The following is a 12,262-nucleotide window of genomic DNA, read 5'->3' as shown; positions in this document are numbered from 1 at the left end:
AATATTATTTATTAATTAAAATTTTGATATGAAATTTAAAAAAAAAATATCTTATTTTTTAGTTTATACTCGTATATATTATGTATTTATGTAAACATACAATTTCCATTTTTATATTGTTAATTAAAAACTAATTTTACATCCAAAATCTTTGAAACTATAATCACAAAGTTCATTGTTAAATGCTTTCTATAAATAATATTAGTTATTAATTAAAATGTTTATTTTAAATTAAAAAAAATTATAATCGTATTTTAACTATTAACTTTCATGTAAATACACAATTTTCAATTTCATATTACTAATTAAAAACTAATTTTACATCCAAAATCTTTGAAACTATAATCACAAAGTTCATTGTTAAATGCTTTCTATAAATAATATTATTTATTAATTAAAATTTTGATATGAAATTTAAAAAAAAAATATCTTATTTTTTAGTTTATACTCGTATATATTATGTATTTATGTAAACATACAATTTCCATTTTTATAATGTTAATTAAAAACTAATTTTACATCCAAAATCTTTGAAACTATAATCACAAAGTTCATTGTTAAATGCTTTCTATAAATAATATTAGTTATTAATTAAAATGTTTATTTTAAATTAAAAAAAATTATAATCGTATTTTAACTATTATATTTCATGTAAATACACAATTTTCAATTTCATATTACTAATTAAAAACTAATTTTACATCCAAAATCTTTGAAACTATAATCACAAAGTTCATTGTTAAATGCTTTCTATAAATAATATTATTTATTAATTAAAATTTTGATATGAAATTTAAAAAAAAAATATCTTATTTTTTAGTTTATACTCGTATATATTATGTATTTATGTAAACATACAATTTCCATTTTTATATTGTTAATTAAAAACTAATTTTACATCCAAAATCTTTGAAACTATAATCACAAAGTTCATTGTTAAATGCTTTCTATAAATAATATTATTTATTAATTAAAATTTTGATATGAAATTTAAAAAAAAAATATCTTATTTTTTAGTTTATACTCGTATATATTATGTATTTATGTAAACATACAATTTCCATTTTTATATTGTTAATTAAAAACTAATTTTACATCCAAAATCTTTGAAACTATAATCACAAAGTTCATTGTTAAATGCTTTCTATAAATAATATTATTTATTAATTAAAATTTTGATATGAAATTTAAAAAAAAAATATCTTATTTTTTAGTTTATACTCGTATATATTATGTATTTATGTAAACATACAATTTCCATTTTTATATTGTTAATTAAAAACTAATTTTACATCCAAAATCTTTGAAACTATAATCACAAAGTTCATTGTTAAATGCTTTCTATAAATAATATTATTTATTAATTAAAATGTTTATTTTAAATTAAAAAAAAATATAATCGTATTTTAACTATTAATTTTCATGTAAATATACAATTTTCAATTTCATATTGCTAATTAAAAACTAATATTACATCCAAAATCTTTGAAACTCTAATCATAAGTTTCCTGGTTAAATGATTTCAATAAATAATATTATTTATTAAATAAAATGTTGATATGAAATTTAAAAAAAAAATATCTTATTTTTTTAGTTTATACTCGTATATATTATGTATTTATGTAAACATACAATTTCCATTTTTATATTGTTAATTAAAAACTAATTTTACATCCAAAATCTTTGAAACTATAATCACAAGATTCATTATTAAATGCTTTCTATAAATAATATTATTTATTAATTAAAATGTTTATTTTAAATTAAAAAAAAATATAATCGTATTTTAACTATTAATTTTCATGTAAATATACAATTTTCAATTTCATATTGCTAATTAAAAACTAATATTACATCCAAAATCTTTGAAACTCTAATCATAAGTTTCCTGGTTAAATGATTTCAATAAATAATATTATTTATTAAATAAAATTTTGATATGAAATTTAAAAAACAAATATCTTATTTTTTAGTTTTTACTCGTATATATTATGTATTTATGTAAACATACAATTTCCATTTTTATATTGTTAATTAAAAACTAATTTTACATCCAATATCTTTGAAACTATAATCACAATATTCAAAGTTAAATGCTTTCTAAAAATAATACTAATTATTAAATAAAATATTTATTTAAAATTTAAAAAAATTAAAATCGTATTTTAACTGTTAATTTTCATGAAAATATACAATTTTCAATTTCATATTGCTAATTAAAAACTAATATTACATCCAAAATCTTTGAAACTCTAATCGTAAGATTCCTGGTTAATTGATTTCAATAAATAATATTATTTATTAAATAAAATTTTTATATGAAATTTAAAAAAAAAAATATCTTATTTTTTAGTTTATATATATTATGTAAACATACAATTTCCATTTTTATATTGTTAATTAAAAATTAATTTTACATCCAAAATATTTGAAAGTATAATCATAAGATTCATGGTTAAATGCTTTTTATAAATAATATTGTTTATTAATTAAAATATTTATTTTAAATTTAAAAAAATTATATTCGTATTTTAGCTATTAATTTTCATATAATCTGTGGTACTACAAAACGAACCTATTACCCCATAAACTTATGAGTGAGTTATGCTCCGTCGCAATATAATATAACCCAAAAATTAATAAAACCAACAATTTGTTTATTGTATACAATAGAATGAGAAATAAAACGAACCGTACGTGGGAGTTTTTACAAAGTGAAGTAAATGTGTTACGAACGAAAAACGCAGAGAGAAGAGAGAATTGGTAATAAGTACGGGAAAAAAGACGACAAAAAGTCCAAACTACCACAACGGTACCTGGATAGTGTCGGGCGGATGTCGCCACAGCGTCGATAGCTCGACAAAGATAAAGATTCTTTTCACAACTGATAATAATATTATGTGTGTCGGTTACCACGTCGTAGGTTCTCGGTGACCAGCAGCTGTTGTTTGTGGTATCCACACAATATCATTATTATTATTATTATTATTATTTCGACTCTACGTCGGTGATATAAGGAACGAATGTATTACGCGTTACGCGTTTACTGTATAGAATATAATACGAAATACAGCCGCGAGTTGCAGCGGCGCAACTACCTTCATTTTGTAAGTTTTATACACTCATCACGAGCATCGGCCGCGGTCACGACACACGAATACACGATCGTTCTCGGCGTAAGTGAGTTAGTGAGCGTAACGTACACCGCGTCCAAACGGCACTACATGTTCCGCAGTTCCGCCATTTAATAACTTTTTTTTTTTTTTTCTAACAACCATTACGTATACGAGTAGTGCCCGTGTACTCTATTGTGTGCTCCTAAGTTTTTAATCATTTTTGTGCTTAAATTGTGAACTTTCCGCTGTTACTAACAGAATCCGATCGTTTTTCAGTCGTTTCATGCATTGATGGTCCTCTGTGCCGCGCGACGTTCGTTTGCGTTTCTTTCCGAATCTCACGCGTAAGTACGCCATACTATTACATACCTAGCTGCCGTTTGATTTTGATGAAATCAAATAAAAAAATTATACAATCGTTTAGTTTTATCATTATTTTAATAACGTAAACCTACTTTTAATCAAATCGTTTATAATTTCAGGTAATTTAATGGTTTTATTGTGCAACAGTGTGAATGATTGGATCGCATAGAGATTTTAAAGGCAATACGATCACCGTGAAAATTGACAATATGAAACGCAGAAGTTATGGTGATTCTCCTCCAATGTCACGTAAGAAACGTCATAGCAGTATTAACAGGTACGATGGTAGTTCTGACGAACGAGGATCGCCCGAACGTGTTCGCCGTAGAGCTCGATCACCACCCAGTCCCAGAGTATCTAGGTACTCGGAACGAGATGAATTTGGCCGTTCTAGAGATTTGGAGCGATCGCATCCCACTTATAAAGTGTTGTCAGTGAGTGCTTTACATCCCAAAGCAAGTGATGAACAAGTCAAAGAAATATTGTATCGAGAATATCGCAAATTTGGTGAATTTTCTGTTAAAATATCGCATGAACTAGATGAGAGAGTGGCATATGTGTGTTTTAGAAGCTCAGAAGATGCTAGAGACGCCAAACACAGTAAGCCTAGGATAAGTTTGTTTGATAAAATAGCTTTAGTTGCACCTGTCTATGAAAGTCGTAGTTCTAGAGATCACTATGAATCAAGAGCTAGACGCTCTCGGTCCCGAAATTTTTCTCCAGAGTTTGAACGATACTATCATAGATCCCCCATGCCTCCAGAAATTCATAGGATACATCCAGCTGATAGGTTTTATGAAAGGCTACCATATGGTGCTCTTCCCCCTATGCTGCCACCACGAGACTTTCGAGAAATTGGTTTGCCACCATTACATCCTCATGAACTTATGATACCTAGAGGACCGTTAATACACCATGTGGCTCCTATTCATCCTCATTTAGGGCCAATTCATCCGTTGTATGGACCACCAAGACATTTTTTACCACCATTTAGACCACATCCTCATCCTCATTTGTTACATGACAAAAAAGATAAATTTCCAAACTACTTGCACCACATTCCACCAGAAGACGACCCGTTAGCCACACGTACATTGTTTGCTGGTAATTTAGAAGTTTCTATTTCGGATGAAGAACTTCGGCGTATATTTGGTAGATATGGAGTTGTTGAAGATATTGATGTTAAAAGGCCATTACCGGGAACAGGTAATGCATATGCATTTGTTCGTTATCAAAATTTAGATATGGCTCATAGAGCAAAAGTTGAATTATCTGGTCAATATTTGGGCAAATTTCAATGTAAAATTGGCTATGGAAAATCTACACCAACACAACGAATATGGGTTGGTGGTTTGGGTCCTTGGACATCACTTGCTCAGCTAGAACAAGAATTTGATAGATTTGGTGTTATTAAAAAAATTGAATATGTCAAAGGTGACATTTGTGCCTATATACAGTTTGAAAGCATTGATGCTGCAACTGCAGCTGTCAAAGAAATGAGAGGAGTGGCTTTAGGAGGTTCCGAACATAAACTAAGAACAGATTTTGCTGATGGAGGGGTCTGTGTCAGTCCTACATTAACTTATTCATCAAAGTCTAAGTCATCTCATGATGATGTTGCAGCATCTGCAGGAGATTTAAGAGAACTATCAAGACAAGATGAATATCCTTATGGTTGGCCTGATGGTGAGTATCCTTCTTATAGTTCCAGAGGTTTTCGTAAAAATCGTGCAGAATATGGCGAAGAAAGTAAGGAATTTGCAAATTATGAAAATGGTCGATCATTCAAGCAGCATTCTGTTTCTGATATTGGTTCTCCTCGATCACCACTTCACCAATCGATTGACAGTGATTTAGAATCTGAAGAAGGAGCAATACAATCTGCATGTCCTTTGTCAACTGTTCGTACACTTGGGGATTTGGCTCGTAAATGTGCTGATATATGGCAAGGCAGTCTTGTATTAAAAAGCTCACAGTTCCCAGCTAAATGTCATTTAATTTCTGGCGATACAAATGTTATAGACTTAATGATGAGAGATGAAGATGGCAAATCAACATTACGTATAACTCAACGATTGCGTTTAGATGAGCCAAAGTTGGAAGATGTGTCTAAACGTATAATAACTGCTGATATGCATGCTATATTTTTGGCTATGCCTTGTTCTACTAGCTCCATTTCCAACGATGATGCATCGGTTCAAATTAGACCATTGCGTAATTTAGTATCCTATTTAAAACAAAAAGAGGCTGCTGGAGTTATATCATTGATAACTAAAGATCCTGAACCAGCTGGTGTATTATATGCATTTCCTCCTTGTGAGTATTCTGCCAAATTATTGAAACAAAGTGCAAAAAACTTAAGCAGTGAAACTTTAAAAGATGATCATTTAGTTGTGGTAGTAGTTAGTGGGGGTGTTGCATAATGAGATATTTGTTTTTTAATTCAATTTTCAAGTAGGTTCATTAACCTATATGAGGACTTTATAAACGCATGTCTTATCTCCGTCTTACAAATGCATAACATAACAAATTGAACATTTTAAATGATTAATTTAACTCTTATGTTTAATAATAAAATGAATTGACCTATTAACAAATTTAATAGTAAGAATATTATCTTTATGGATCTTTAAAAACAATTAAACATTTTAAAATACTCGTGACTCACTTCAAAATTAAAATATAAAAAAACCTATGAAATGCGTTAAATAATATTCTTAATTTTAAATTTTATAATACCTCAATTCAAATTTAATATTAAACATACCAGAATTAAATGGATTACTAATTTGCTATTGTGAGCTTGTTAAGCAAAGACAATGCATGTAGCATTCACTTAATAATATATACTGGATGTATACATATTTTTTTTTATATCAATGTCTTAATAATTAGATAATATTAATTATTTTAAGTTATAATAATACTAGAATATATTTTAGATTAATTATTTTTTATTATTGACTCCAAATTAATTTTTGATGTTACAATATTTATGTTTTTTTAATTTGAACGCAGAAGTCCATAACAACAAGTTATTGTGGTTTATTAAAACTGTGTAAAAGTTTTTATTATGTGCTTAAAATTTAATTAATTAATTTCAGTTTAATGTATTTGTTTATTAATTCAAGTTTACACATAAACACACACACAGTTTAATTACGTATAAAACATGTGGAGTGCGTAATATAATTTAAACAAATTGTGCTGGAATGTATAGTTCGTAGAACACTATTTTAAGTCTATTAATGTGTACTAAAGTGATTCAATATTTTTACATTTAAAATAATGCATTATTTTATTATTGATAAGTGTTAATATGTATACCGTTCTTACATTTTAATTAAACTGTTTCTCTTATATCTTTTAAAATACAGTGTAAACTATCAAGCAATCAAGTTAACTTGGATTGTTCAGTAATCTTTTTTGAAGTGTTGTAACTATTTAAGACAAAATAATTAATTTTATTATTTACTAACTTGTAATTAATCATGTGCGTTATATTAGTCTTATAATAAAGTGTAATTCGCGATTCAACTGTTGTTATTTTTAAAAATGATCTTAATTCATTGCATATAAATCATATATGATATCTTAATGATATTTTTGCTAATTTAAATTAATTATACAACTACTTTTTTAAAATGATTTGGATTAACAGCATTTTACATGGAAGTTAAGTAAATGCTGTGTCGGGTATCTACAATTGTTGGTGTTGTGATCAGTGTTTACAGAGTTTGGTGTTTTTTTTCTCATGAAAATATGTGTAAATAATAATTTATAATAATTTATTGGTTTGATTCAAATTGTGATAAATGAGATTGACAAATTTTAATTATTAAAATTAATTTCCTTTTTTTTAAAAAATTAATTACGTTCTAATTTATGGCTAGAATTAAAATTGTAAAAATTAGTAATAGTTTTCCTAAATTTGTGTTTGATGACTAAAATCTTTAATTTATCATGATTAAAGACTGGATTTTTATGCATTTTAAATTTTAAAATTGCATGCTGACATGCACTAAAATAAAGTCAAAATATGTAAAACATGCAAAATAAAATTATAAATAAATAAAATAAAGTAAAAAATATTTTAATAAAATTAAATAATAGGTAGATACATTAGTGATATACTGATATAAATAGGAAAATAGTATGAACAATTTAATGTAGTATGTTAATTGGAAAAACAATAACCTAACCTATTTTTAGCATCCAAATATTCTTTAAGTCGTAAAATATTTTATATTAATATTATATAAACATACCTATAATTTGTTTTTTTTTGCTCAACACTTTTTTGGATGGTTTGGTATATATTTGTACGGTTTTTTGTTAAAATATGCAAAACTATGCAGGACATGCACTAACGTTAGAATATGTAAAAATATGCACTTTATTGAATGTTGATATTTAATCAATCAAATAATGATTTATGAACACTTATTGACTGCATGTATAATATGATGTTGAAAATAGCCAGATGCGTTTTAAACAAAATCTGGTCTTTAATCATGACATACATATTTTTTAATATTTATTGACACTTCAATTTTGCATCAGTTATGCTATTATTATATTATAATTATTGATTTATTATGCTTAAAATTTTCACATATTATTATTTTTCTACTCTATCTAACCAATACCTAACCCTTCCCTCTCCTCCCTCGCAAAAAAAAATTCGAAAACACATTTAGTATAAATCCATTTAACATTTTATTAAAATTATGTTATCTAATTGAAAATACCACTAATTAGTTTAATTATTAGTCATTATTAAAATTACTCAATACATAATACCTATTAATGATTTTATTAAATAAATTAATAGATTTATAGGTCATATTTATTTATATTATTTTAACCAATTAAATAACAATTTTAAGTACAACATTTTAAACTTATACAATATACTAGTTGCATATTCCCTGTAAGCTATACCTTGTAAAAAAAAAAAATGTTTTGTCATATATTTTATTTATTACATATTATTATTTATTGAAGTTATATTAAACAATAAATTGACAATAAAATTTATAACTATATAAGTAAACAGAAAAATTAATGAAAATAATAAATTACACAGAATGTATGTATAATTTGGGGAAAGTAATTATACATTCAATTAATTATAATTATTTATATTAGAATAATAAATTGTTGAAATATTTTTTAAAAATGAAAACTCATAAGCTTATACTATTAATATTTAGTGGAATACTTAATTCTGACTATTGATAGATTCATTTTTTGGAAGGTGGAATTACAATTATATTTTATTAAATTAATATTATTTTTATGTCTTGTAATATAATTATAAGTATAAGGGTTAATCATATGCTTAATAATCTGATTAAATAGTAAATTTTTTTAAAAGTAATTTAATTCTTGAATTTTAGATAATTATAAATACAATATTAAACATTAAAATATATTATATATCCTGTGTACAAATAATAACTTTAAATTGAAAATTATAATTACTATACCTAACATCTTAAAATTTAAAAATAAAGATAGGCAAGCGAGTACCGCTCTGCTATACATAAGGTGTTGAGAGGATAATAGTGGCCGTGTTAAATTAGAATTCAATGATACATAATTGTAAATAAGAAACGATTATAAGCAGACAATCTGTTAGCCTATGTCACTAATTAGAAATGCTGTGATATTAGTAATTTATTTTACTTTTATTATTACAGTAGGTTGATAAAATATTTTCCTAAAATATATTGTTTATTTTATTACTTATAATAACAGGTAATATATGTATATATGTATTAAAAATAGATAGGTATATGATATGAATAAATAATAATATTTATAAAACAAAAAAAACCGTAAATGTCATTGCATATAGTAAAATTCATAACAATATAATATTATATTATATTCTCGTAAATAGAAAATGATAAACATGTATTGTACATTTCAAGTATTTATGGTTATTTGTTCTTGAGTTTTGCTTAAAAAAAAACTAATTAGTAACTTTAGAATTTTTCTCTTTAATAGATATTATTTTTACCACAAATTGTTTTCTACATACTGTTTTGTTAAACCTTATATACTTATGTTTGACTGTATCAAATCAATAACATAGATTTTTTATTTTTAATAACTTAAACATGTACAATTATATCCCTCTCATACATAATTCATAGCATGAACCGTAATAGGTACATATATATTATATAAATTAGAATTTATTTAATGTGACTGAATTTAAATACCTATTATTTATTACAATTTCCAATAAACACTTAATAGTAATTATAAACTAAATTAATTTTTTAACAAGATATTTCTAGAAAAAAAGAGTTCCTTGAAATTTTAAGTTCTATTGATTTTTGTAATAGGTTTTTTTAAAAAAAAATAGTTATTAACCAAAGAAAAAATAATATAAAATCAAAAATTTACCAACAATTGGTAAGGTAAGTTACCGAGTAGCTATTATCTCTACTTGTCTTTATCACTCGTCAAAGTACATACACTGCACACAACAACAAACTAATAATACATTGGCTACCTTGTAGTATAAAGTTTACCTATTTTCAAGTTTATTTTATGCCAGAATTGACAATGCTAGTATAGAAGCAGTTTTTATTTTGGTAAGAACCTAAGAAACATAAGTTATAAACCTGATCAACTAGTAAAAACTTTTACCACTTCATTAAAATTGTAAATTGAGATCAACTATCAAAGATTATGAATTTTATCAACACATCCTTCATTGTACAGTGTTTGATCGCTGTTCACCGAGATCTATAATTGTTATTATAGAGCATTACCATACTATAGTTAGTAAGTAGCCAAAGTTTTGTGACCAATATATAATGCAGAAAAAAAAGTTGTCACCAGTCTCTGTCGCCAATGTGAAAAAAAGTGAGTAGAGATAGACATTGAACTGTAATTATTGTCCCATATTGTCTACAATAATTGAACATAAAAAAATTTAAATGTACTTTGTGCTAAACGATAAGTAGCACAAGAAGATCTTTTTTTGTGCTATGTATCTTATTTAAATCTACAATTCAGCAACAATGATACAAATATTTAAGCCAATTAAATTAATTATCACTGCCAATAATATACTTTTAGTAATTTATGTAAGAAAATATATCTACATAAAGGAAAATTTGAGATAAGCTAGTCACGAAGCCAGAGTAAGCTGCTGCCTAGAATGGCAAAATTTAAAAAGTGAAATATTCTTTTTTTACTAAAAAAGAATGTAACAATAAGAGAATATATAATACGATTAAATCACATCGTTCTTATAAAAAAATTCCTTATTTTATACTTACGAAAAATAATTTTATAATAATGTACATATCTATTTTGATTTTGTTATTATGAATTCATAAAAATAATCCACGAGTGTTATGTGCATTGTATAAAAAACAGTTTTTGATGAAAAATATAGTCTATGCGAAACGAAGATCCAGAATGTATAATGTTTACTATTTAGGAACGAATTGGTGTTTAAATTAAATTTTACAATCCCTATGATTTTGTTATCGTGAATTGTCTTATTTGATGTAAGGAGGGTCGTATTTAGGGAGGCGCTACAAGGTATTATTGCTCCGAGTAGCTGATAACATAAAAGCGGCTAATTTTTTAAATTTAAATTATATGAAATTTGTATTCGGTATAATGACTAATGAGCCGTTTTTTTTGCCCTGAGATGGCAAATTCCTATTTACAACCCTGGAAGTAAGACAATTCTGACAATTGAGTTAAATTTTTTTGTTTCATTATCATATGAAGTTATCATAAAATCATTCACTAATCAAAAAGGAAAATGTTAGTTTCTAAAATGTAAATGATTAATTACGATATATTTATTATAATATTTGTTTAATACAAATAATACGAGTGTAATATAATATAGATACTCCTATTCTGATATTTTTGTTGTAGGCGGTCTACCGTACACTTGTCATCTACCACTCATGTACCGAGTCATTCTCATCAAGTCAACGCTGGAAAATTAATCCTAATCAAAGTTTTTACTAATTAAGTTGATTGTTTGCAATAGATTTCGATTTAATTATTCAGTCAGAGGAAATTATTTTTGTACGTTTTCAAAGGAATAATGACTTATTCATTTTAAAACTAATATTTTTTAGCAGAACGATGATAGAAAAATGATTAAGACGACTCATTTGAATGTAGACATGAACATTATAAATATTTTCTTATAATTATTTTTATAAATAATTAAAGTATTCTATAAACCTATACACAATGATATTATAATTAAATATAAAAATCATAAGTACATAATGTAGTAGTGAGCTGAGTTTTAATTATGTTTTAATAATGATGTTTTATAGAAATTATCATTTTAGGACCTTATTAAAGTTTAGTAAACATACATTGATATTTTTCCAAAGTAGGCTAAATAGCTTAAAAGTGATAAAAACAGATTGAAAATTTAAGTGGATGTAGCTACCATAAATTTAATAATGTTTACCTATAATAGAGGTGGTAAATTTGTAGTGTGTACAGCTATTATAAAGTTAAATCATTCTCTGACCAGAATGTGGTAAATAAGTTCTCCAGAGCCTCTTTGACACATTTTACACAATATAATAATAATAATTGTTAAAAAAAAAAAAAAACACAGACAAGTGTACACTAATATTAATATTTAAAAATTCTATAGTAATTTCATTTTAATTATTTGTTTTAGTAAATCAATATTTAATCACAAACTATTGAAAATACAAATAGATAAAAATTTTAAGTTAATTCTTCTATTTTAGTTATAAATATCAATA

At 25.2% G+C, this 12,262-nt stretch overlaps 1 protein-coding gene across 2 annotated transcripts; it reads left to right on the top strand.

The window, feature by feature from the left end:
- Window positions 1-2,991: 2,991 nt before the first annotated feature.
- On the top strand, window positions 2,992-8,075 carry LOC114131693 (RNA-binding protein spenito-like). 2 transcript variants are annotated; one of them, XM_027996992.2, is made up of 3 exons: window positions 2,992-3,176; window positions 3,393-3,460; window positions 3,599-8,075. In XM_027996992.2, the coding sequence occupies exon 3, from the start codon at window positions 3,632-3,634 to the stop codon at window positions 5,900-5,902; it is 2,271 nt and encodes a 756-aa protein (XP_027852793.1). In that variant the 5' UTR covers window positions 2,992-3,176; window positions 3,393-3,460; window positions 3,599-3,631; the 3' UTR covers window positions 5,903-8,075. The 2 variants fall into 2 exon arrangements, with proteins under 2 accessions (XP_027852793.1, XP_027852792.1); XM_027996991.2 differs by having other exon boundaries at window positions 2,992-3,460.
- Window positions 8,076-12,262: the final 4,187 nt, after the last annotated feature.

The sequence above is a fragment of the Aphis gossypii genome, chromosome X (genome assembly GCF_020184175.1).
Source record: "Aphis gossypii isolate Hap1 chromosome X, ASM2018417v2, whole genome shotgun sequence".
Lineage (NCBI taxonomy): Eukaryota > Metazoa > Arthropoda > Insecta > Hemiptera > Aphididae > Aphis > Aphis gossypii.
Note: the sequence above shows the minus strand (reverse complement) of the source record. Positions and strands in the feature narration are given on the sequence as shown.